General features: G+C 39.5%; 1 protein-coding gene across 1 annotated transcript in view; it reads left to right on the top strand.

Annotated features, from left to right (window-relative positions):
* sorl1 (sortilin-related receptor, L(DLR class) A repeats containing) overlaps positions 1-27,992 on the top strand; it is a 77,862-nt gene that overhangs the window by 21,157 nt on the left and 28,713 nt on the right. The window contains exons 6-11 of the mRNA XM_047339521.1: positions 3,090-3,270; positions 15,563-15,664; positions 16,419-16,588; positions 23,109-23,301; positions 23,760-23,877; positions 27,301-27,374. Of these exons, the coding sequence (XP_047195477.1) occupies positions 3,090-3,270; positions 15,563-15,664; positions 16,419-16,588; positions 23,109-23,301; positions 23,760-23,877; positions 27,301-27,374 (838 nt within the window). The remainder of the gene's footprint in view (positions 1-3,089; positions 3,271-15,562; positions 15,665-16,418; positions 16,589-23,108; positions 23,302-23,759; positions 23,878-27,300; positions 27,375-27,992) is intronic.

The raw sequence follows: 27,992 nt of genomic DNA, 5'->3' as shown, positions 1-27,992 counted from the left end.
CCACTGGTATTTGCCTCTGAACCAGAGAAAAGAGCAACCCTGCAGTGAATTAAAATAGTTTTAGATTTAATAGAGTTGTATAGTCTGATTTAACCTCATTTGATAAAAGCCAAAGGATAGCTTATAGGACTAGAAGTAGATCCTCTGCAAACAGAAAATGAAATCAGTGACTGCATTTCCCCTTTCCCCATCAAATGCTTCAGCACTCTGCGTCTGTTACTTTAAATTCAAATGAAAGCAGTCGCGGTACAGTCCTGCAGACTCAGAAAAACAAGGGCTCGGGGAAAATGAGGACACGGAACTGGGCAACCCCATCACACTGCTCAGATGTGTGTTGATAAATTTATTTAGTATTCAGATGAATAAATGTCTCCCACCTCTGGTCTCTGCATGTGCGAGTGGAGCTGCAGGTCAGTGGTTTCATGGAGCTGCAGGTCTCCTTCACTGCTGCTCCTCAGTGAAACTTAATTACTGATTGCTCTGTGAACGACCTTCTGCCACTAATGAAAACACAGACACACAGACTACCTGGACACACCAACCTTCACACCTCTTCATGTTCATTTTACTGTGGAATTGGGCACCTGAATATCATTGTAATAGAGTGGAATCCAACTCCTTTTTTATATTAGAAGAAGAAGTGTTGTCAGCCATAGAAAACGGCACAACAAATTGTATTCACAGCAAACTCTGGACTGAAACTCAAATTTCTGTAATGTGTGTTGTGTGTGTGTTTATTTACATAAAAGTTGTATTGCAGTAAATAGAAGACAGTGGAAAAAAAGCTAAATGTTCACCACAAAATTAGAAGTGAATTTATAAAATATGTAACGGAAATGTTCTGAAAACTTCTCACATCAGTAGCAGGCAAAATATCCATTATCTGAAATAGTTGAAAGGAATATTTGTTAGTGCACAGTAGTAGTATCACCCCCTCAAGAAATATATTTATTTTGAATAGTATCCCCTACTATCCACAATACTGCTAAATAACAGACAAATTCAGATGAAAACATAACCTCATTGCCAGAGGTTAACAGGTGAACTGTCTGCTGATCAACAGGTTGAATGGTCGTTGATATCAAGGCAATGAAAGTAATTGGAATTTTATGTGTAGATGTAGATGTAAATATTGTATTTATTTCGATGTAATAGTACATGTGAGGTCACAAACTTTTGGCCTGCAAATTAACAAAAACTTGACTGTTGGCAGTTCAGTGTAATAAGGGGGATATTTTCCTACAAAACCATTTCAGTAAGACACTGAACAAATGACAAACAAGAGGCGGAAGGGTGTTTAAGAGGCGAATTAAAAAGGGGCATAGATGAATTCAAAGGAAGGGACAGAGACAGACTGGGAATAGCTCTCCAAGCACTCTCTGCCCAGACAGTGTCCATCAGCTGAACAGGGCTCTTTGAGAGAATGCCACAGAGGCAGCGCCGAGCCAAGACACTGCTCTCTCTGTTCGCCTCTCAAGACTCTGGAGGAAAACACACTGATTTGGAAGGCAGAAGAAGCCGTAAATCGACTTCATTCATTCTGTCCGATTCTCTGCGCCGTGGCTTTTGAGCAAGCCCAGTCATAAATAGTTTGACCATGCTGTTTGTCAAGGTTGACCGATAGACAGATATTTTCAGTTTAATAATCAGGTCGCAGTTGATGGTCGCAGACATTTATTTTCTTGAAATTTGCCTATTTCTGTAGCAGAAAATGACAAGGACACTTTGTCAGTGTGAAAAGCTTCTGAAACAGCTCAGTGAAGGCCAGAAACATTCAGTTATTTTAGGTGGTGTAGAAGCCTCTCAGGAGTTCTTGAAAGTTCTTCAAGCTGGAACGATTATTTACATGTTGAGCAGCCTGTTTCTAATAGTTAATCTCACACACCTTATTTTATATGTTATCTTCTGATCCAAATACTGCAGGTCAAATGACTGAAAATGCCACCTCTGACATTGATGTGATGTGATCCACAAAAAAAAAAAAAAAAGTCTTACTCAGTTGTATTTGTTGAAACTGTGAAACACCTGTGGTTGTACATTGTTGTTTCAGAGCGACGTGTATTCTCTCACAACTTAGACAAGTCCGGACCACAGCGTGCAGAGAGCACATGACCGACTGTAGCTCAGTTGAATAAGCAACAGCTGAAGAACTGCCTTTGCTAATTTAATGGTCAGCATAGGCTGTGATTATTGGCATTGCAGTGTATCTTTTTTTGCATGTCTGAACTCACAACTGCAGCAGATGTTGCAGCAGGATGTTGCCCTTTAGAGTATACATGGTTAAGTGTATGAACTTCTCTGTCTTCTTAGTTTTGGAGGCAAAAACAATGTGCTCAGTCCATTCAGTCTGCCTTGCTCACTCTGAGCTCAGCCCGCTAACCCTTAGGAAATATTGTACATTTTAAAATGGACATTTTCTTTTGAATAACCTGTGGTTGTCCTATTTGCTACCAAGCTAACTTGGAAGATCAGAGTGCTATTGTGACTGACTGACACTAGCGTGTTCCCAGTGTGTAGCTCACTAGCATCAGTAGTTTGTGAAGGTGTTTAAAGAACATCAAATAGCAATATTGTGTGGCTAGATCAATGAATATATTTACACATATATAAATGATGAAATAAATATTAATTGCCATGCACTTCGGCCCACTGTCATACTTTACATTAGGCAATCAGCTTGATTATTGTTTGCACAGAATCTATTTAGACGACAGAATTAAGTGATAACATCACAGCAGCTTTTTGGTGATGAGAGATAAAGTGCTGGCCCATGAAGAGAGAGACAGAGGAGGATTTCCTGTTGAGTTTTGGTGGTTTGCATGGATGGAGGAGGGGTTGTTGACATTCTTATGTAGGCCTACTTGTACTCCATTAAGTAACAACTAAAAACACTGTTTTTGGAAGGTAGCAAATGGATTTACATAGAAATATGCAAACAAAAAACAAAAATGACTGTGTTTCAAGAAGAGTTGGCCGGCAAACATCTTTTGCCTCCCTCATCTGCCCTTGCTTTTGCAATGCCTCTTCTAACATACTTCCCATCCTCCCTCTGTTACCCTTTCTCTTCCTCCCTTCTCCCACCATCCCAGGGGTGTGGAACCCTATGACCCCTCCACCACAGTGCTGGTCCAGAGACACGAGCCCCAGGGAGTCTCCACTATTCTCAGCAGCACCGACTTCTTCCAGAGTGAACAGAATCGCAGAGTGATCCTGGAGCAGGTGGACAGCTTCCAGCTCCGAGAGAAGTACATGTTCGCCACCACCACCCGGGTAAGAGAGAGAGAGACGTAATTTGTTGGTAAATAGATCTGAAAAGTGTATAGTATATTTTATTTTGATTAAAATCAGTATGATGTTTACAAAGAATGCTTTGAGCATATAAAAGTATATGACCTCAAAATTATAACAATCCTAATTACAGGTTAAAATTCTACTGATGAGCTTGTATGATCATAATTTGTGTTTTGTCATTTAAAATCTGCTTGATGCTTGCTGTTTTGTATCATTGTGGGAAAAAAAGGAATTTTAGGACATTTAAGTGTGTAGTGAGAAGCCATGGCTATTTTAATTGTATAGTTATTTTATCTAAATAAGCAAATAAACATGTAGTGGTAAAATATGAAGTTGCAGCCCCGGTTAAAATGATGTAGCTACAGTGAAACTCCTGCATTGCTAGCGTTGAGGTAATAGCTTGATATTTTGGATTTACCAAGTTAGGTACCATTGTATAGACACAGATAGCTGTTCTAACTGTGAGTATCTGGCGGCTCTTGCTATTATTGGAGACAGAGGTGTTGGGCAGATGGCTACAATGTTATTAGTTACAACCCAAACCAACTTTTTGTCTGTTTGTTCCTCTATGTACATATTCAATGAATTAGATCAAATGTGTTTATTATTGGTGAGTTGATTTGTGGCATAGTTTTTAAATTTGAGAGAGCTAGACTCCCTCTCAGTCTGTATGCTAAGCTAATCATACCACAGCTCTAGCTCCATTTCCTAAATGTTATTTAATGACATAAAATATGAAGTTGAAAATCAGGTAATACTGCTCAGTAACCCTGTCAATTTAAACTATCATTAAATTTGCAAAGTGAAGTATGGTCCTGCTAAAATAAACTCCAAAATGATTATACATGAAAAGACAGTGTTTGTACATAAGTATCTATTTATAATGTTTCCGATCAACTTAACTTGACATTTATATATATATATACCATATTTAAATAGAGGATATTATAATGTTGGGATGAAATTATTTTTAGTTTAGGAACTGAAAACGTCCGTGTTGTTCGCACTGAGAATAGCTGGCACTGTTGAACAGCGTTCACTGTTACAGATTGAATCTTGATCAGGCCGGCCCACGAATCCTTGGCAGTACTTCTGAGTAAAAGCAAAACAACTGAACTGGAAAACGATAAAGCTGGAAAGTATTGGTGGTAGGAGCTGGAGCAAATTAAAAGAAAAAGCCTGGGTAATCTTTTATATTTTCTTTGTGTTGTCACTCCTTATTTCTCTGTATTGTTGCAGAGCAGCTTTCCTGTGGTTAGATGGTTATCGTTTCCCATTCAAAACCCTATTTAAGCTGCACCAGGCACCGGTTGTGAGAAATGTAATGTAGCATCTTAAACGAGGCATTTCCTGCTGATCCTACTGTGCACCTACATGCATTTTTAAAAGCCGACATTGTATTACAGCAAAGTGAAGCACTGTAGTGAGTAACCACTTTCGCACTTCAGCATATTCTGCTGAGTGTAACAGATGTTAGATCAATATTTGGCTGGAGGCAACTAGAAACACTGTACGTTTGTCGCAGTTAGTCAGTGTTTGGGTAGTGGAAGCCTCATTTAGGCAACTGACAAATGGAGCCGAGGTTGAATATGATTAGGATCTCACCTCCTCCCTTGTTAAACATGCTGCTCTGGACAGAAATGCTTTCCTCCTTGTTGCATGTTGGCTTTGCCGCGGGTTGACTGCAGCCTGTGGCCATCAGCAAGCAGTTGTTTGTTAAGAGAGTTCAGCTGTGAAGGATTTGTCTGTTCCCATAATTCAAACCAGACGGTCGATCATCAACCATTCATGTTGTTGTGATTCAAATCAGTAATGACCTGCATCAGGTGTCACTGCTATGATTAAGTAAATACATTTGAATACTGCTTGTGCACTTTCAACTAGTTACATGATCTGAAGATGCTGAGGAAGCTGTGCTATGTGGCCTGTTGTTTTCAAGTGACATGGGTTGAGAAAGATAGTGATCTATCTGTGTCATCTGCAAGTGCATGATCTGTGCAATGGAATTTACAGTGAACACAACAAGAAGGCATTGCACGACAGGGTAGATATAACTATATAGAACAATATGAAGCAGCCACAATCATTTCCTGTGGAGGATGTGGTAAGATCTAATTACTACTGTTCAGTTTGTCATTACTACCATAACTATAAATTGGAAAAAGCATATAGTGATCACATCTGTCTGGGCCAAATAAAGGGCTCTTAGCAAATGAATATTAGAATCTTTATTTCTCTTTGAAATGTAATGTAACTGCTTGCTGCTGTGAGAGAGCAGGCATGATATTTACCCTCTGTAAATGTCCCAAGAGGCCAACAGAGCAGGGATGGTAGGGCGAAATAATGTGCTGTGCCACAGCAGTGCAGGAAGATTTCACATTGCAGGCGAATGTGCGCAGGAAGTACACACACACACACACACACACACACACACACACACACACACACACACACACACACACACACACACACACACACACACACACACACACACACACACACACACACACACAGTGAGCTTATGTTTAGAGAGCAGGCAGGGATGGACTCAATTGGAAGAGAGCATAAATATATTACAGCACGCAGAAGTAAAATGTATTTTTGCACATGTTGCACAATGCACAAGGGTTCTTAATTACAGTAATCAAAATTGTTTTGGAGATTCTTTGTACAGAGATTGTTCTGTCCCACTCGTTTTCATCCAGTTATGTGTTTGATCACTATAAGCAGTTTCCACTTCACAAAACTCAGGTAAATGCAGGTTGAGATGTAGCTGCTGCACAGTTAAACGTAAAATCGAGATGTTTTGGCTTCACGATTGGGGAGCCGTTAAGTTATCCATCTTTAAACACAGTCATTGGTCCTGCATCAAGGGCAACCATGATGATTTCTGATCAGGATTGCTACACAATGAGAAATAACCTGAACAAAGTTACGTGACCGTAATACCAGACTTTTTGATAAATAATCGCTTGAATCAATTATGCTGCAGACTAGATGTGTCATAGTTTGCGTCTCCTGGTCTACATTGATTTTTTTTCTTCGTGCAACAACTATTTCAGGTATATATATCAAAAATAGTTTAGATGCTGGTTTCACTAAATTAGGGGACTGTAGTTTTGTGATGAGAACATCATCAGACCTGTTCTCAGTGTTGGAGAAAAACCATCAGTTCATTGTTTGACCAAATAATCCTTGCAAAGTCCACCGAGTATTTTAAATCTATTTCATGGTCTTCTCTCAAGTGGACATTTTTCACAGATGATTTTGTCAAAATTGAGTTTGACTCTTCATACAAATCTTAGTTTATCCAAGTTAGCGCTCATTCCAAAATCTCCCTTATCACAAGACAGATAGAAGCTCTGTGCTATATTAAATCCAAGTGTGCAGATGAGAGAACAAACCTGGAATTAGCCTGTGACCTACTACAGATGATGAGATAGGCTCAGAGGACCAGAGGGCAAAGTAAAGCTGCCAACACCTGACTGACTTGTTTGTCTGGGTTTTCTCTCTCTTGTCTTTGCTCTTAAATGGTCATTACTCAGCATTTCATCAGTGCTCCATGTTATGAAAGACATCAGCAGGGAGCACTAAACATTAATGATAGTATCCAGATGAACTCAGAGACTGTAATGTGGACTTAGCAGTTATCAGAGATGGATTCAGGGACCCAAAGATGAAAGATGGTTGTTGATGAGTGCTCACATTTACAGTAAGTCAGACCTCGAAGTAGTTCTGTGCTGCTGTCTTTTTTTCCCCCCTTTTCTTTCATCAACATAGAAAAACATGTTGGTCTGAAACTGTCACAGCTTCCTGTTGTGTTACACCAGTAACTTGGATGGCAGTAATAGTTCAATAGAAAAATGAAATGTATTGCTTATAAAGGTTCTTCTTTTCTAGGCTTATCTCGAGTCTACCAAAACAATTTTTCTGCTGATGTGTACAATGTTGGCACCATTCTGAACTCAAACTCTGTAGGTTATTCATTCCATCCCAATGTGGACCAAAAGTGACACCTAAATGAATGAATGTCTGTGATTAATTGAACATAAAAAATAACTTTTACATTGAGCACAGTAGAGCTTAGATCAAGCAGAGTCAGCAGGACCTGATTGAATGAATGCGGACAGCTATGAGGAAAGATTTGACCAATTTTATAAAAAGTATCAAACGTCATGCAGTGATCAGTGTTGATATTGTGGAGGGGGTATTTGCTTAGGCTGCATGAAATGTATACATTTATGGTAGATATTAGTTGACCTTGTCATTAAAATCACAACTATACTGTGGATTTCAAAGTCTTACTCTCTTCATTCCCAATTAATGTTGCATATTTAATTTATTGGGCTTGGTCCAGTTGTATATATTACCAGTACTGTCTTTGTGTATGCAGATTATGTAGACTAAACAAATATTTCAACCTATGTAATACATATCCCATGTCATTGGGTTCATATATTGGTTCTTTTAGTTCTTTAGTATAGTTAGATTTTGTTCACATTCATACTCGGTCAACAGGGAAGAAACTGCAGCTTTCTTTTTTCTACATATTCTACCATTATTTAGACAAGGAGATGTCACACATATAGCTGATGCTGCAAGAGCCTTTCCTGGACCAGGGGTAGGATGTTCTTCACTGGCAGAGTCAACCACCTCAATCCAGCAGGGCAGGTGTGGGACTGACTTAAAATCCGACCAAAGGTTGTTGAGGTCTAGCAGAATGTGAGGTAGATGATATATTGTGTTTCTTTTGATGACTTATATCATAGACGTGAAACAGATTCAACCCCAATTGTTTGTTTGGAATCAAGATTCTTGACCTAAGTTTCGAAAAACTAAGCATATTGTTTTTATCCACTAAAAGAGGAGAGCTGTAGCTACAACTAACAACAAGTGAGTAACACACTGGCTCTAGCTCACACATAGTCCCCCCACACTTTGTTCTCCTGTCTCAGGCTGACTAGACATACCAGCACTTAAGCCTTATTGGCCATTTAGTTATTTAAGAAAAAATGTCTATAAAACTACACTGCCCTGCTGTTCATGATGCCTTCATTTGGAATCTATGTATTTGGGATCGTCTGCCGCCTGCCGTCTGCCGTCTGCCTTCTGGGAGTAGGGAAGTTGTTGTTTCCAGACCTTGACTTGAGGGGTTGTGGTGCCTGACAACTATTTCAGCTATCTGGGAAACAGTTCACCAGTAAAGCTTTGTTGGTGGGATTAAGACAAGGCATCACTTAGGCAGCATAGCTAGCCAGCTGCCTTGCAACATTCATGAGCAATAGTGATAGTGAAAAATGATGACAAGCATAATCCTATTTTAATAGGATTAGAATAATGGAATATCACAAGGGCTCTTGGCAGTGCCGAGCTGCTCAAGATAATTAAAGAGCCATAAATGGAGGGTTATATCTAACAATAGGGATCTTGAGGAATAGAGTACTAATCAGACCTTAAAGACCCCAGCCTTTGGTCCCATCACTGAGACCTGGGGGAGAGAACTGCTTTAATAGATGTAATGGGGGTGTTGATAAGGCCCAACCCTGCTCTTCCCAGTTACTGTATCTGTTAGTCATACTGTATATTCCTTCCCATTTCAATCACAGATTCTCTAAGTAAAAGGTCTGTGACAGAGTAAAAACAAGAAGTGGAGACTGGAGGAAGGATCAAAGTGGAGCCAATCCTGTCAATTTGCATATTATTGCACCATTTGGTAGAGTTGAAGCTTCGAATTTGATATAAAGCCAAAAACTTGAGAGCTGAGCCAACAACCCACCTTTTCACACTGTTAGTTAGAGAGGGTAGAAGAGAAAACCAAATAAGTTATACAGTGAATGGCACATTATCCTCTAACAACTCAGTCTGAAATTTATAACCATTTACCAGACCTCAAGAGAGAGAAACTAACTATTACTTACATGATGAACTGCAAACTGGTTTGCTGTTTGTTGATGTAGTACTCCTAGGGGAGTGTTTTCATCCACTATTCTATTTATTTTAAAATGATAAAACTATTAGCATGAAATCATCTACAGAGGTGCTTGACATCCGCTTGAGCAGAGGGATTGCATTGTATGAAAGATGAGACGTGTTGACATTATAGTGTATTATAAGCTTATCTGAATAACAGCGTTGTCAGAGGTGCATTCAGCCAGTGGATCATGAATATGTAAGATGAGTCCTGAGATATGGGCTGGGATAGAGCAGAAAGGCAGCCTCATTGCCAAAACTGTAAAGTACATAAAGGTCTGATGGGATTCAGTCTACACCAGGGGATTGAAACAAAGCACTTGGCCTCAGAGGTTTGACTCGTGACATTTCCAAATCATTGCGGTGTAAGTGCAGGTACCTTTTGTCAGGATAAAATGTCAGCCTTAAATAAGAGGGGTTGGTGAACACACGCTCCTCCTCTCGGCTAGTCATTAACAAATGTCACCCTGTTGCTGTCTACAGTGTGGGACTGGAGCTATCTATGGCTTTGGAGGTTACAAGGAAATATACAGGATGCACTTGACAGTGAAGGTAGAGAGGTTTATTCAAGTCTTGGAAAAATGTGTATGATTTTAGCACAAGCGCCAAACAATGTAACAAGGGTGACACATTTGCTTAATTTAGGTTTGAGCAACTTGCACTATGCTCAAATCATAATGTAGGGTGTGGGGGCGATTTGATAGCCGGATGGTTATGCTGCATACCACATGGGCACATGCCTTGAGCAGCTGGTCCTTGGTTCTACTTGCATGCATGTTACTGCATGTTATTCCCCTACTTTCTGACCTTGATTCCTGTCTAACCTTCACTATCCTGTCAAATAAAGACATAAAAATGTATATAGATATATTTATTATTTTATTTTATAAATAAGAATGTAGGGACCACTACATACTCGTGAGGGACTGCTAACACATGCAAGGTGAGTCATGAGACAGCTGGATGGAGACAGCTGAAGGCATCAGTAACCTTGGTAACCTTGCCAGCCTCTGTACTTGTACTATAAGATAGCACATGACTTAACAGACCTGGAAACATGATACAACCCTCTACAACGAAAAGGCAGCAAAACTTGTTAATCAACCTCATTTCTTTATTCAGTTTTGACAAAGCAGTGCCGTATATATTTGATTTGCCTTTGCCACAGCAACTAATGCAACCAATGCAATGATCAAGAGAGAAAGTTCAAGTCTATTCAAATATAGCTCTATCTCTAAGAAAAAGTCTCCCAGTTGCTATGTTTAGGCGGTCTGTGTAGAGAAGTATCGGATAACAGCAACATGGAGCCAATTTAGTGAACTGAAAAGCAGAGTAGTGTGGAAAAACTTTGGGAAGTTGGACACGAAATGCATACTAGAATTCTTGGCTGTCTGTGTGGTGTGTTGGCTGACACAGTGAGGTGGGAGTTGCAGTAGATGATAAAGGCTTCAATGAGCACTTGGCCACCTCCCTTGAGTGGAAACAAGAAATCACTCATTTTTAGGCTCATTTCACAGAATGTTGAAGTATACGGATAATTTCAGGTAGGGGCCTTGACAGTTACTCCAAAATATCAGCAAAGCTGTTATGTGTGTTTTGACAAAAGGTGTCTGGCATCATCAATATAGCAGTAGTAGGAGCTTTGAGTTGAGTTTATGACAGGACAAGTGGCAAGTGGCGCTGTAAAGAAAGGGGCCTAGTATGGAGCCCTGTTGAACTCCTGTAACTAGCGTGTGCATTTCAGGCACCCATCTTTAAATGTGTTGCAAGCAAGAGAAGGTGTCCCTGATGGTCAGATTTCAACATTGTTTGTGAATACTGATAAAACGTCACACAGGGAAAAAATAATTCTAGAAGTAAAGAGAAGAAAATCTAACTTTAGCAGCAGGTGTTGACCTTTTACAAATTTTAAAAACATTTAATGTGAGATTATATTACTCGTTGTTCATCGTTTAGGAATACAGCTCCAGGTGTCTCATTGTTTCTGTTGAATTACATTAAATACATTAATTTCAGTGTCACTGGGATCACTGAAAGGGTAGGGATTTAGAGACATTTATATTTTTTAATTAAATTGAATGTGTATCAAGAGATTATGATCACAGTGTAGCTCACTTACAGTTGCCACTAGGTTGCAATCTGTGGTTTCACTGGGAAAATATATCATCACCGTGCCCCTTACATGTGTAAATACATCGTAGACATTCTCCTTTCCAACTTTCCCTCTTGACTCATAAAGTAAACTGAGCCGAAAACCTTAACTGAGTTACAGTTTACAGACTGGAGGAAGAGAACAGCTTCCTCAACATCTAAAATGGAAAAATACAAAGTACCTACTTACATTTTATTTTCTGACCTTTTGTCATTCTGTATATACTTTTCTGTCTGTGCTCTGTGCCTCCAATTGTACCTGTCTCCATTCCTTCCATTGTCTCAGGATAGTTTATGCTTTGCTTTCACATCACACCATACAGTCAATGTGGGCACTACAGTGGACAAATCAATAGAGCGGATGGAAAAGGCTGAACTGCTCTAGGGATGCTTAGGCAGTCAAGAATAGACACAAATCTTTCTAAGGCCCATGCACACATGCACAAGATTTCTTTTCATTTTTAAAAGTACAATGAAAGTTGCTGAAAGCAGGTATTGTGACTTTCAATAACTAAATGGTTTGTTAAAAAAGAAAAATCCAGGAGAGAAATGAACTTCAGCACTTCCTTGATTCTTGTCGGGTTGAATAACCCTCTGAAACAGCATCAATATCAAACAAAGCAATACAGGTTGATGCTTCTTTAGATTCATATTCTGCACCATGTCCAGAGTTACTAAATGTGTATTAGGTTCTATAGTCAGTTTTAATTTGGTCCTGGCTGCAAACAGAAAAATATCAGGATTTGCTAAACTCTGATCTTATCAACCATCTTTTCAAAACTTTCACTGCTTAGCTGTAGTTAAGATTAGCAGATCTCAGGGTTTGGTTTTTTTTTGCGAGGAGGGATACGTGTTTTCACTGTTGGACGATTGTATCAACCTCAGATAATTAATACTAATTAGATAACAAGCAAAAGCTTTTTTGCTCAAGATTGTTTGCAAAAATATTTTGTGAATCAGCTAAATCTTAATATGACATGTTAGAAAATATATATTTTTGCCCAGATGCAGACAAACAACTGACTCCTTCTCATGTTTGTATACTAAACATGAAGCTAGAGGGCTGTTTGCTTAGCTTGCCTAAAAGTTTGAAAGCTGGGACAACAGCTAGCTTACCTCTGTCCATAGGTGAGCAAACGCTCCTACCACGTCTTTCAAAGGTCACAATTTAAGAAGTTGCTTGAGCGTGGATTTCTTTTAGCTTCAGACAGAATAAAGCTATTAGTTTCCCCCTGCCTCCAGGCATTATAAGCTAACCATACCATCTTCTGGTTCTAAATCAGTATTAAACAGACAAGTATGAGACTGGTAGTGATATTCTGGCTCGTGTTAAAATGTCACACTGTTCTATTATAGTTGTAAAAGTGAAATATTATGCAGTTCATGTTATTATCAGGTGTTGTCTATACAGGCAGAGCACATCAGGGGATCCCACTAAAACTTGTATTGTTTCTGTGTGTCTTCTGCCATCAAAAGTCTGGTCACTGAATGTTAGGTTACTTTAAAATGTTGAAATTCTGGATTCACTAGAGGAGTCTCAATTTGATAAAGTGATTCAGTGTTGAATGCAGGTTTGATAAAATGCTGTACAACCTCAACGCCATTTGTCAGACACTGAAAGGCTGATATGCGATTATTAAAATATGAAGTGGCCATTTGCATTCCTCAAAGTATAGCACATCGATGTAATTCTAACATCCCAGACAAAGTAAGTGTAGTGGATGGGCTGCTCAGCTCTTTGAATTCCAGACTCTGAATTTCCCCCTGGTCTTTGTCTCTCCCTCTGTCTCACTCTCTTTCCGTTTCTCCTCCTGTTTCTCTCTCTCTCTCTCTCTCTCTCTCTCTCTCTCTCTGAGTGTGTGTTGCTGCTAAAGGCTCGAGCAGGGTGGTCCAAACTAATTCAAAGCAAAAATATTGAAGCTGCTCAGCTCTCTGTAATACATTTCCCTTACCATTTACATTTATAGCTGGGAGAGCAAGGAATGAGACAGAAATAGAAAGAGTGGAGAGTATGTAAATTGAGAGTCGAGATTGGAGCCTCAGGACTGGTTTATTCACAGGGAGGAAAGCAGACGTATTTCTTCTCTTGCTATAACTATAGATTTGAAGAGCTTGGACAAAAGGGTCTGAGCAGGTAGGTGTTAACATAGTTCATACAGTCATAGAAATACAAGCCAGTTTAGAGGGTTTAATTCCCCTTTGGAGGTCTGTAGTGAAAATGGGAAATCATGCAAATAATTTCCAGAATTCGAACATTTATGGCCTAGAATTAATGTAACATGATGTCGGTGAAGTGCACAGTCCTCTGAGCTTGATTTGTTCTTTGTGGATGATAAAGGGTCTGGAGGTAAAAAAACAGTCTCAGGCATCATTAATCTTCTCTTTCCTCAGCACGTTTGAGGAAACCGTTCATATATAGTTTTCATTTTGGCCTGAGGTCTTCATCCACCTCCTCTGGTTAGAATGACGTTTTCCAGGGCTGAAATGAGGCAGAAAAGCTTTTGTTTTGTAAAAGTACACAGTGAAGCTCAAGATCACCCAACTTATTTAAGAATGTGGTGTCTGGTCTGATGTTGAAATCACGAAGAGGAATCCACCAAGGTTTCACTTCCGACCGTCACTTCATTCAAATACATTTCTTGTTAAACTGGCGTTAGGTTTTAGGAGGTGCATTTCTTAAGACTGTGTTTAAAGGGTTAGTGTGCAATAAAGAATATCTATTAAAATATATTTATGATTTATTTACAATTCGAAAAAGGAATAGTGAATACACAATATGAGTGCACAAATGCTTAGAAGGTAAAATGTACTTATGTCACACACAAAAAGTGCTAATGCTATGCTAATGTACAATATCAGAGACCAAAGACCAACAAAGATAAGAATTCCTAAAAAAATAAAATTTAAGTCTCTTTAATCTACAAACTACTCAAGATAATTTTGATGGTACAATACAATGCAACATACACTGGATGCAAAGTATTGCTTATGATGAGAAAGTTGATTTTGATGTATAACATTGCTATGATTGCTTAAAGGAGCCCAAAAAAAGCCAATCGCATATAATTTCTCTCGCTACAAATAACCTTTTTAAATGTTTTTATTCCTATTTTTTGATATAAGATTGATGTTATCTCTAAGGTCAACCCTGTGATATTCCTCTTACCTGAATGTCACATTTCAATTCAATTGTCTTTGTATAGTACCAAATCATAACATACATTATCTCAAGGCACTTTACAAACATTCCTCTCTTGTTATAAGAAAAATATATGTTTTCGAAATGTGTAAACTTGTGATTGAAACTTGTTTGAGTTTTGACTTTTGATAGACAGCTATTTTACGTGTGCTTAATTTCTAACATCCTCACTTTATTTAAAAGCGGCACATCACATTAATCTTGTGAGTGTATCACTCCACAACGGTATATGTGTCATTTACCCATCACTGTACATTCACATGGTGGGTAGTTTACTCTCAAATGAAAATCTGAGTCACTTACCTAAAGGAAATGTGGAATATATCCCCAGGACTCCGATTAGAAGGTTGCTCTGTTCCTCCCTCCCTCCCACACTCTCTCCCCCACATACACAAAGGAGATATGCTCAAGTCGTCCACTCAGCTCGCTCAACGTGCTTGTAAATTATGAAAAATCAGAGCACTGCTCCTTCCTGCCAGTTTCCTATGTATTTGCAATTGTAATGAGACTCTCTCTCTCTCTCACACACACACACACGCACACGCACGCACACACACTCACACACTGGGAGATCCAGACAGAAAAACACTGTCAGGACAGTTCAGGTAACAAAAGTCTCCTCTGTCCACAGCTTCACTTCCCTGTGGACAGCAGCTCACACAGGACAGCAGTGTCTCATATCAAAGTGACAGCACAACACCCTTTCTGGTTAATCAACATCTTGGTGATTTCCCCCCAAAAAAAGATCAAATTATATTTCAATACTTGAATAGAATCAGTGGATGTGTTCTAACTTACAAACTTTTCCCTCAGGCTGTGTTCTGATTCCAAGATGGAGCTGAAAACAGAGGTTGAGAGCATGCTACTCGATTGGTTGCCTCTAGAATGTTTAAATGGTTTGACTCATGTGACGAGCAGTTGAATGAACTTGCAGTCTCTTTGCCTCTCCAGAAACTGTTTGGCAGCCACGATCCGTCATCTGTTCAGCTCTGGGTCTCCTACAACCGCCAGCCGATGAAAGCTGCCCAGTTCATGACCCGCCATCCAATCACGGTGAGTCTCCCTCTTACATGTTGACTGATAATTCAGAATTTATGGAAGCATCAAATGTTAAAGTTGGGCTGGGCATCAAGCATCCGAACCTTTTGTTACAGACAGAAATGTTTATCTGCAGATGATGGAACCCTAACCCTAACCCCTAATGTCACAATGATGTCTCTATGAAGTCATATAGTGTAGTAATACATAATCAATCAATAACATAACAGACACCATCTACAGCTATGGATTAACCAATCATTTGTCGTTATATGGTGCAAATGGCATTATGAAAGGGCATGATGATAAAGTTAACATTGCCTGATTGGGGTATAATATACAGCGGATGCTTTTTATTGTACTTTCAGATCTACTTTATTTTGGAGGAATGAGATGTAAAATCTAAAGATTTATTTGGAGTTAACGTGATAGACAAGATTATGTTCCCTACAAATGATCATCGACTTTATGACCATTAAACCATTCTGGAGTCATAGATGAGTCAAAGTCAGTGTCTACATCCACAGCTCCTCAACTCCTGTCTGTTCCTGAGCAGTTCGGGTTACTTTGAATAAGCAAACAGTGAATGAGTAACCTGTTTTCCTTCGAAGAAAAAAATGACACAACTGACTTCCTTATATCCTAGACAGTGTACAAGGCATCCAGTCTTTTCACTTTGTCTAATCAGGTTGTCTGTATTCTGACAGTTGGTCAGTGACCTCATCATGCCCCCCCCCAAGCCCTCACTCTTGCCCTCTCTTTCCGACAGGAGTACTACATAGCAGATGCATCGGAGGACCAAGTGTTTGTGTGTGTGAACCACATAAACAACGCCACACACCTCTACATCTCAGACACACAGGGCCTGTCCTTCTCTCTGTCGCTGGAGAATGTGCTGTATTACAGTCCTGAGGGCTCCGGCAGCAACACACTCATCAGGTGCAGTACACACACACACAGTTACACACACACACACACACACACACACACACACACACACACACACACACACACACACACACACACACACACACACACACACACACACACACACACACACACACACAGAGACAAACAGATACAGACAGATACAGACACAGAGACAGACAGATACAGACACAGATTATCTCACATTTATCAAAAACCTGCCAGGCTTGTTTGAGTCAGAAGACTGCCAAACATAACCTCCACCAAGGAGCCCGTTTGTTTATTGGTTGATTTGTATGCAAGATTATGCAAAAACTTTGAAACTTGGTGGTGTTATGGCTCCAGGAAGTACACATTAAATCTTGATCCCGGATCTGGGTGTGGATCCAGGAGTTTTTTTTTTAACACTTTCTTTAAAATTGCAAGATGGGGCGTTTTTAACATTTTTCTTGATTTCTCAGAGAATAATTAATGGATCTTGACGAAAGAAACAGGCATGTTTAGGAGACTGAGTGTGTGCATTTTGGTGCGGATTCAGATAAAAATCTGAATCTAGTGAATTTAAATGTGGTTTCAGAAGGACTGTTAGGCTTTGGCGTAAGAATGCAACTTACTGAGTGACATCCTAACTAAAATAACTGGGTCTTCTCTTTTTGCCTACTTTTATTCAATAAATGTGGAATTGAAGTTCATGTACAATCACTTCCATGATGCAGATCTTTTTAGGGCACTTAAAAATAAAGTGACGATGCTTTCAAAAATATGTCCCTGAAGCACAATGAAGGAACATTTTATTTATCAAATGTATTTGTTGTCAGCCTTTACCTTTAAACCAAATCCTTTCAAATTTGGTACAAGTGGACGTAAACATACAAGATGTCCACAGAATGAACATTTTGAAAGTCCTCATCTCTGATTAATATTTAACTGTCACTTACACAGAGGAGGTAGCATGGAAAGAAGTGTAATTATCGCTGAGGGGTAAATCCTTACTCACACTATTTGGACTCACTGATCCACACACAAACACAGCATTCCTCCCCCTCCTCCCCTCTCTCTCACTCCCTCAGAGTTCTCCAAATGAAAACCACAGATGTCTATCATCAATTATACAGCACACAAACCTTGGCTTAAAACTAGCATTCCTCTCTTTTCAACCCAAGTTTGTCCAACTATTCTGTAACCCAGCTAATGTTTTTTCGTGCAATCTAGTCCAATCCACAGAGCTCCCGTCAGGAGGAGAGCTGAGATGTGGCACACCACGAAAAGACAATTACGTTTTAACCAAATAACTTCTATGTTATATCCATTTTGTTCATTTTATTTATTCAGCCAGTGCAGTGGCTGTTTAAAATGTGCATCCAGCTTGCACTCTTCTTGAAATCATCATCCAAAACAACTTGACACATGACACATGATGTTTTATTTATGTTATTCAGACCTCTGAGGTGTAGCTACCAGGTTAATTAACCTGCATGTCTTTGAACTGTGAGAGGAAAACCATGCTGTCAGTCGGATGGTTGCATAGGGTTTATATTGAATATGTATTTTTGATGTTGTCTACAACATTGCGCGTCCTTGGCTCCTCAGTTAAACACCCAGGAAGTCAAGCAGCTGAGGGGTTATTGAGAAAATCAAATTGCAGACAGACACACAGACGTACAGACAGAAGCCGTATTCAGACATGACCTCGAGAGGAACTCCGGAGAATTTACTTTTCACACACGTAGAACGCAGCCGGAGACTTTCTGCTCAGACACGTTCACAACAGCAACAAATCCTCCAGGATTAAGGTGAGGGCTGGTGACGCAGGCTGTGGCAGGATGTAATGTATTAATTTTGCTGCGGAGATCAAATGTTTTTATTTACAGCATAGCAACACAGGCATAGTTTCTAATCACCACAAACTCTTGACATCTTCGTTGGTGTCTTTTACGTGTGTGGCTCCTCCTTATCATTCGGAGATACTTTGTTTCATTTAAAAACATATTAAAAACTGCTTCAACCCACCCACTGACTCTCTGTGAATCCTGCGGAGGATCTCCTGCTGTGTTCGGCTCGTCTGGACTTTTGCGAACCTTTTACTCGGGGGCAAGATGGAGAAAGTCCGGAGGACCTCCGGAGGTCAGTGCATGTCTCAAAGCAGCTAGAGAGACAGACTGACAGACAGACATGCCTCAATTAAGACGGTGAAGAAAGCAACGGAAGTGATAGGGAAGAAAAAACGGATATAAAAGCTGTATTATCAGCAATGTGGAAATTTGCCTTTTGGTATCATTATAAAGATATCATTAAAAACATAAAACACAGTATATGGAGTATGTCAACATATTGTCTAAACATACACATTACTACACAAGTTTCCATGATAAACTACGTCACACTCAACTACTGTATATTGTGCAAGAAACTGCAGTGAAGTCAGGAGCACCTCTGGACCTTAGTTCCATTTATTACCTTGACAGCACCTGGGACAAAGGATTTCTTTTAGATATTTCTATTTCCAATTTGTGATCTATAACTTTTCCCTGAGGGTAACATTTAAAATTTACTATAGTACAGTGTATGAGGGGGGTCGTTAATAATTCTGTCAGCTTTACTTCTTAGGAGTTCATCATATTCTCTACATAGCTGCTCTTCCGTATAATTTTGGAGGCCACATTCATTATTTTCTGCAGATTGTTCCTCCTCTCCAATTCACAGTTTGCGGAATATTTTGGCTCACTCTAAAGTTGTTGAGCTTGCAAGTGGAGGCGTATTAAAAATATGGTCGGCATCTATCTGGAAAGAAATACTGCTGATTATGTGTGTACAGAGGTATTTTAACGTTGCAACCATTTGTGCTTATTCATTATTGGCTGCATTAAATATTTACATACACTACAATACTATATACACAGACAAACAACCATTCAAATGCACATCTATACAGACAATTTAGAGTCTACAATAATCTTACCCCAATATGCATGTCTTTGGACTGTGGGAAGATGGTGGAGTACCCTGAGAGAACCCAACTAAAACACGGGGAGAACATGCATCACATTCATATACAAAATCATGTTACTTTTATAAACATAAGTCATCAGACAAGTTCTTATCTTGCACTTGTTATACTTTTATATATTAATAATGTTGTATAATTTGTTTAAGTTTGGTTTGAATTAATTACAATGTTAACCATACTGACAAAGTGAAAACGCGCTTTTAGTAATTTCTCAGAATGTTTTAAAAATCCAAAACGAAATTCTCTCATTTAAAGAAAATTCAGACCCTTAATTGTGGCACAGTGGCAAAATTCAACTAATTTAGACATTGGAAGACATCAGTGTATAAAAGGTACCACAATTCACACTGTATGCTCGGGTAAAAACCAAGCCATGAAGTCCAAGAGCTCTCTGTAGACCTCTGCAATAACACTGAGGTGAAGCACAGATCAGAGCAAGTGTACAAAATCATATCTGAATCTTGTGTTAAATGGATGAAGTTTGGAAACACCGGGTCATGTTTGACACAGGGCTTTCTGGGTAAGAATGGCGTTGGCTCGGGCCGTGACTGAGTACCCAGTGGTCACTCCAACAAGTCCTCTGCAGAGAAGAGTATAGTTTTTTGTTTATTCTTCTTCATAATCACATCCGGAAGATTGTGTGTTTTATTTCGGCATAAGCAATGTTGGCTCAGGCTGCCTCTCAATTACAATTTTCTTTGTTTATACGACCCTGTGTCTTCTCCCATTAAAACCAACTGTGGACCATTGTTTGCTTTTCATCCTCATGTAGATGGGGTAAACCTAAAGTAAATTTAAATTATAAAATGCTGATGAATTAAGTTAATCCCTTTCTATCTTCTCAGGGGTCAAAGGGTTGGTGGTTCGAATCCAAGTACCTCCATCACGCATGTCAAAGTCTCCTTGAGCAGAGACGTTGAATCCCCAAATTGTCCTGACGGCTGTGCCTGCATTGTGTAAATGGGATTCATGATAGAGAAGCACTATATAAGTGATTTGAAAGAAAGACTTGGTTCTTGAACATAACAGCAAAACAAATACACCCCTCTCTTCAGTAATCTTTCAGAACACAAACACAAACACAGCATCCAGAACACAGTGGAGTATAAAGGAGCGAGTTAGTTGTTTAAATAGTTTTAGAAAATTAGAGTGACAGAAGAGAGCAGTGTAGACTTGTGGCTTCCAAGGGAGATAATGTTACCCGACAAAACATTTTGAATTATGCATCAGTCCAAATAATCCCACTGTGTTAGTAAAGATGTCTTTTTTAGGTCTTCACATATTGCACAGTCAAAAAACTGCATGAAATGATCAAGTGCAAACAGCGATAATGACAGGAAACTGTGACCACACTTGCTTTCACAACAGTTGATGCTGAAAAACTAACATTCAGAGTGGACATGACTGCTCTATTTCCCAGAGCCAGCACACCTACTGGCTCTGTGAGACATTGCACCCGTACCGTCAACAACCTGTCAAAGCAGAAACAGAGCAACATCCATATCCTTCTTCCTGCCTTTAATGGCCACTCTCAGGTCAATGCACCATAGTCACACTTGCAATCAGACATTAGTGGGCCAGTGGATTGTTGAGAGGGACATCAGATTGATGCAGTCTCCACCTTTCAAAAGCCTTGCCTTTGTTAACAAAGCTCTTAGCCCTTGTCTGATCATAGCACTTATTTCTACCAATGACCAGGTGGTTATGTTTTCACCCCTGTCTTTGTTAGCAAGATTACACGAAAACAACTGAAGGGATTTCCACGAAACTTGGTGGAAGGATGTGGAATGGGTCAGAAAAGAACCCATTATCTCGATCAGAATGCTTTCTATAACATTTTAAGTTATATATATATTTTTTTACATTTGAACAGTTTTTCTACGAAATAGTTCATGTATCTTGATGGCACATGAAGGGAACTATTCTACGAGTGTGTGAAATGTGGTACAGCTTGATCGAATTCAAGGAGACTGTCAGGCCTTGGCAATACTCACTCTGAGTTCCATTCTAGTTTGAAAATGTTTGACTATCTGACCTCTTTGGCTATACTTTAGGCCAGTGGTCACCAGCCTTTTGGAGCCCAAGATCACTTTTTAATTCCAAACTTAAGCCGAGATCTACCATTACATTACATTTCATTTAGGTGACACTTTTATCCAAAGCGACTTACAATAAGTGCATCAACCATGAGAAACAAACCCAGAACAACAAGAATCAAGAAAGTACAATTTCTTCAAAAAAGCAAAACTACAAAGTGCTATAAGTAAGTGCCATTTAAGTGCTACTAAATTGTTAGTTTAAACTTTTATTCAAGGTATAGTCGGAAGAGATGCGTTTTTAGTTTGTGGCGGAAGATGTATAAACTTTCTGCTGTCCTGATGTCAATGTGGAGCTCATTCCACCATTTAGGAGCCAGGACAGCAAACAGTTGTGATTTTGTTGATATCTTCCAAAAAACCCACTTAGGAGGGTCATACTTATTATTTTTTGCAATTTCTGTTAAAGGCTGAATGTACAAGAAATAAATATACACAAAGAAAGGCAGTTGTGCAATTTAAACAAGGGAATGGATTCCATCAACAGAAACGCTCGAGTGCTTTTATTTTGAAAAGGCATACAGAAAGTGTTGCAACCATTTGTTTGTGACATAAATTCATCAGATAACCATTAAAAATCAGTTGAAAGATCATCTTCTCTGTTTATTCTGCTGTGAACCACAATGTTCATCGCTCTATGACACAAACGTATTTACATCACTTCCCGAACCCGTTTCAAAGTAAAAGCACTCCAGCGTTTCACCTTCTGAATCCACTCATTTGTTCCAACGGGGCTTTGTTGTTATTGACAGACCGAAAGATGCGCATCTTCATACCGTAGAGTCCTGACATTTACTTTAGTACATGAACCAACTTGTTCTTGAAGGAAATGCAGGAGATAAACCTGCAGCTCCGACGCCAGTAGCGGACACACAGCGTGTGAAAAACAGACAACCGACAAACAGCTGATCTGCGGCGCGATGACAGCCAGTGAGTTCAGAGAGTTCGGGGATCGACAGTGAAGACTGCGAGATCGACCAGTAGATCGCGATCGACGGGTTGGCGACCACTGCTTTAGGCCATTATTCAGTCCTGACAATACAATTGTGTTGTGTACGGCACCATCATGCTGCAACCAGTTCTTTCCATTCACTCATCTTAATGCCGCTGCTTGTCTCTCGTCTGCAGGCCCAACGTCCCATTCAAAACATCCTGCTAATAGGCTCAAATAGTTTTTGGTTTCAGCCACTTTGTTTGTTTGTTATTGTGGGAGACCTACAGAGCTAGGGCAGATTTTTTTGCCATTTTTTTTTTCTCACACACACAGCACAGGCAGCTAGAAGGTAAAGGTATCAGTGTATTGGATAACGATTACTTACTCCACTTTAAATTTGTAAACTTATCAGACACTGTGGCACAAAGACACACATTTGTCTTTTATCAAACAAAGTGTTGCTCCCTGACTTAATATGCCCCCTCTGTCTTTCAGGTACTTCGCCAATGAGCCCTTTGCAGACCTGCATCGCCTGGAGGGGCTGCGAGGCGTCTTCATCGCCACGCTCATCAACGGCTCGGTCAGCGAGAACAACATGAGATCTGTCATCACTTTCGACAAGGGAGGGACATGGGAGCTGCTTCAGCCACCATCTGCCGACAGCCTGGGAGGAACTGTGGACTGTCAGGTGCAGTGAAGTGATTAGCGGAACAACATAATAAGCCATAGAGCGAAATATTTCCATCACAAGACGTAATTCCTCAAATCTCACAGCCCTGATTAATATTTGTTGGTTTTTATTTAGCATTTTGTGCTCGTATCAAATATCCACAACTCAATCACCAAAGCAAGTCAGACCACCAATATTCTATTGTCCGCTCATGAAGACAACGTGATGAAGGTCTTATTGTGAGTTTATTACCTCCTACTGGTGAAGTATGAAAGATAAGCTGAAAGCTCTGCCATCATAGAGATAGACAGCTCTAACTTAAAAATATCAGCCCAATTTATTGGCAAAACAATATTTTTTTTACCTTACCTTCTCCTTTGAATAGACATAACTTGACCTCCTTCTGATTTCCCAGTGGAATTGTCATCACACAGAGTAGAAACTAAACAACACCATGTGATCCTTCTGTCCTTCAGCTCAGTAAAGGTTGCTCTCTTCACCTCGCCCAGCGCTGGAGCCAGCTGTTCAACATCCAGCTGAGGAGGATGCCCATTTTATCTAAGGACTCGGCACCCGGAGTCATCATGGCCACAGGTGGGACAAAAAACATCCACATCACAGATATGAGTACTTCAACAAACTTAATGTTATAAATCTAAGCTGTTTAATCCATGATTGGATTTTCCACCTATATATATTAATCACATTCTTCCAGTTCTGCAATACTTTGAAAGAAAGAAAATTCTAACTATTGCTTATCTCTTAAGTCTAAACAGATGTAGCAACTTTAGCTGTGGCCTGTTTTGGGTTATGCACCCACTTCCTCTTGTTGTGATGACAAACAAATTCGTCCTTGACAGTAAACAAGCGACAGAAACCTGCAGGTCTTCCTCTGTGGCGGCGCACCCTTTCAACAGGAAATGTGGTTGCACTTCTGCAGAACTAATACTAGAAACTTCGTCTTTACTGTGTCAGTGTTTTGAGGGTAGATGTAAACAGGCGACGTGAAGTGTCCTAAGAGAATGAGAAACCCGCTTCAACGTGTTGCAGACAGAAGTCCTCAGAATGTTGTAGACTCTCCCTGCAGTTGTCCCTCACAGCTGGTGGACAACATTGATGTCTTGATGATCTTCAGTGTCTGGGAGGCTGCTTTCCCTCTAATTAAATTCTTAGTACATAAAGAGCATGGAGAGAGAGAGGGAGAAAGAGAGGGGAGGAAGGATGGATAGATGAGTGGCAATCACTTGTTCCATTCGATTCATTATCACTCGAGAACAGATGGGCAAATTACTGCTGCAGCCCCCAGAGGGCACTCGACGGGTCACACACACTCATGAATACAGGCAGGCACGTACACAAACCATACAATCAGGTGTACATACACAACCTGAACTAATCAATCTTCTACATGCTTGATTAATATGTCAGTTTGAGGAAATTAGTGTGAAATGAATATACTTTTTTTATCATTTTGAAAACAGAGGGTTCAAAAATCGGAGAGCATTTTTCCATATACTGTATTTAAAAGCCCCAGACAATACCCAAACCTACACACGTCATACAAAACACTGAGAGCTGTGACAGCGCACCACCACTCCTTTGTCTGAGTCATGCGGGGGTGGTACTTCGCCTTTCTTAACAGCTGGCCTGCAGTTTTATTAAACTTTCATAAAAAACTCTGCAAGACCACTTTACTTTGTTTTGTTTTTTTTGGCAAGAAGTCTTTTCTTTTGTCTTTTCCTAATTCTTGTTTTCCCTCTGTTCTCTTTAACTGCTGTTTCTTAATGAAATGTCAGACAGTGAAATTTATTTACAGCCAGAAGGATTTAACTTTTTATTGCCTTCCTTGCTTTGTAGTCTTCAATAAGCTTAATTTGATGATGATGATGATGATGATGATGATGATGATGATGATACACCACACTTTACCAGGGTGGTATTAGCCAGCTGATGAGCAGTGCCTGGTGTACACCTCTCGTAGTGTTTAAGTTTATAACCGGAGGCAAGCGGCAGCTGTGGTCAGAGGTGTTGTATTTTTTGGTTTTGTGTCAATCTGTGGAACATTGTGAAATAGTGTGTTTTCTACATTTTCGTTTATTTCTCAGAGAATAATTCATGGATCTTGACGAAAATAATCGTACACGTTAAGAGGACTGATATTTATGAGTGTGTGCAATTTGGTGCATATCCAAATAAAAATCTGGATCTAGTGTATTTGAATGTGGTTTCATATGTGATCTACTGAGTGACATAGTGTCAGAATCAATGAAACTAGAATTTGTTGGAATCTGGAATTTGATTTCTCTCACTGAACAAATGCAGTAGGCATGAACAACAAAGCTTTACAAAGTCAAATCAAATCAGTTGTTTTGAAAATTCAGTACCACAAAAAAAATATTATTTTTTATAATCTAATTGATCTTTTTATGTCTTTCTAAGCTACACATGTTATTATTTTGGGCAGACAGGAATATAAACTGGAAATTGACTGCTTGACGGAGGCGAACAACTGCGTGGTGATAAATGTCCTCGTTGCTTCAGACTACAAAATAATTTTCCTCATACTTTCAGTCTCGCCATTTGGCAAACTCCAAGCAGGCACATGACTTTTACTCCAAGTGGCGTCTCTGCGAGTATAAAGGCCTGATTGATGGAGTACTGCTGAGATGGTCGTCCTTCCAGCAGGTTCCCTCGTTTCCGCAGAGGACTTCTGAGGCTCTGTCAGAGTCACTGGCCTGGTTACTCACTGTGGCCAAAATGAGTTCCTGGAAACACTCAAAGCTTTAGGAGTGTTTTTATAACCTCGCTCTGATCTGTGCCTGCCCACAATTTTATCGCAGGTCTACAGAGAGTTCCTTGTAATTCTAGGATCACCAGCAGGTCAACATTAATTCATCCAGCAGAACATCTCAACATCCACTGGATGGAATGAGAAAAGATTAGGCTCATATTTGTTTTCCCTCTGGGGTAAACTGTATTTACTTTGGTGATGATATCACAAAATCCCACAAGTGGCTTCCACCATCCAGTACAACCAGACATCTCTGAACACTTTCACTTTGCTCACAACGTAAAAGCCCTTTTGATAGCACCACACTCTCACTATTTTTACACTTTAATAAAACTACAAAGGATCAAAAACAAACCTAGGATCTAAACTTTTACTCGTCTCACAGTTTGGTTTTCTTAACGATGAACATTACAGTTGGTGCCAGGAGTGTTAAACCAGGTCTGAAACCTCTAAATGTATGAAGTATTTCATAATGTGCACCTTTCAGGCTGTGCGTGCTAAGCACACTAACATGATATACTGGATGTAAAAGAATATGCCTCACTATTTGTACTATCCGACACTAAAAGTTGTGTAATTAAGCCAAACTGCAGCATCGAGTCTTTTCAGCTAGTCGAATGAAGTGCACGGCTTTGTAGATGTTTGTAACCTGATCCAGTCAGTCGCCACTTAGACTGCTTGAAGCTGAACTTCGTCACACAGTGCTCAAATTAGTTTTCAACAAAGTTCAAGATGAAATTCATTCATATGAATATCTAACCAAACTAGACGAGAAAGGCAAAAGCATTTGGAATTTAATATGGTCATACCCTGGAGGCAGTCGTGCATGTACCAGTGCAAACCTGATTCATGTTGAAGTCCCAAATTCACAGAAGGAAAGACGACAGTGTTCATTTTTAGCCTGATTTAATTACTTCATCACTCGCATTAACTTAGCTGTAGACTCTGAGCAGTTTTCTGAAATCAAAAGAAACTGGAATATTGCTTTCTATTTCTGTGTGTTTGATTTGTTCAGTGTGTGTTTTCAGCAGAGGAAAGTATTTGACACTGCATGAAACAGCCACATGCATGAAAAGTTACAGAAGTGAAGGCAGTGGTTTGACTTCTTGGGTTACAAATTTTCCAACTGTGAAAGCAACAACAGTGGTCACATCAAGTCTGTACTATTCAGTGGGAAGCCCCTGTAAAGCCCGTGTGTGAAACGTCTGTTTCTCCTCTGATTGCAGGATCTGTGGGCAGGAACTTGGCCAGCAAACCTAATGTGTATGTATCGAGCAGTGCCGGGGCCCGATGGAGAGAGGTCAGTATAAAATCTGACACAGATGACAAGAAAAACACAGCTTGCTTGTCTGTTCGAAGGGTTTTGAAACATTGCAATGAATTTCACTTCAGTGCCTGCAAGTGTAGGAAAGCATAAGAGACTTCTCTGCATTCTTGCCTTAATTTCTCTATAATTCTTGAATTAATTGCTTATAATTGTCGAATATTCTGAATAATTGATTGATTAATTCATTGTTTGATTATTAAAACAAATATGTAAGAGAGAACAACAACTTCTCATTAACCACAACTATTTTTCAAAACTTTTTTAAAGATCTTTAAAGCTGGAAACAAGCTGGAAACCCATTTGACTTCATAAAGTTAATACACAATTGACATGCATTAGGTTGAATAGAAATATTGATTCACGCAGCTTAAAATTCTAAAACCTTAACGATTTAACATTTTTTAATTTATACTGAATTTGATATTTCCATGTAGACTCACCTTAGTGTTCTCATTTACAAATGACCAGTATTTTAGTTTGCTTGGAAGATGATGTGTCTAAATTAAAGATGCTATTGTCCAAAAGTTGATAAGACTTTAAAAACCCAATGAAATTAATTTCCTGTTAAAAAGTGAAGCTGGGAGGTGGAAC

Source organism: Hippoglossus stenolepis, chromosome 4, assembly GCF_022539355.2.
Source record: "Hippoglossus stenolepis isolate QCI-W04-F060 chromosome 4, HSTE1.2, whole genome shotgun sequence".
NCBI lineage: Eukaryota > Metazoa > Chordata > Actinopteri > Pleuronectiformes > Pleuronectidae > Hippoglossus > Hippoglossus stenolepis.
Note: the sequence above shows the minus strand (reverse complement) of the source record. Positions and strands in the feature narration are given on the sequence as shown.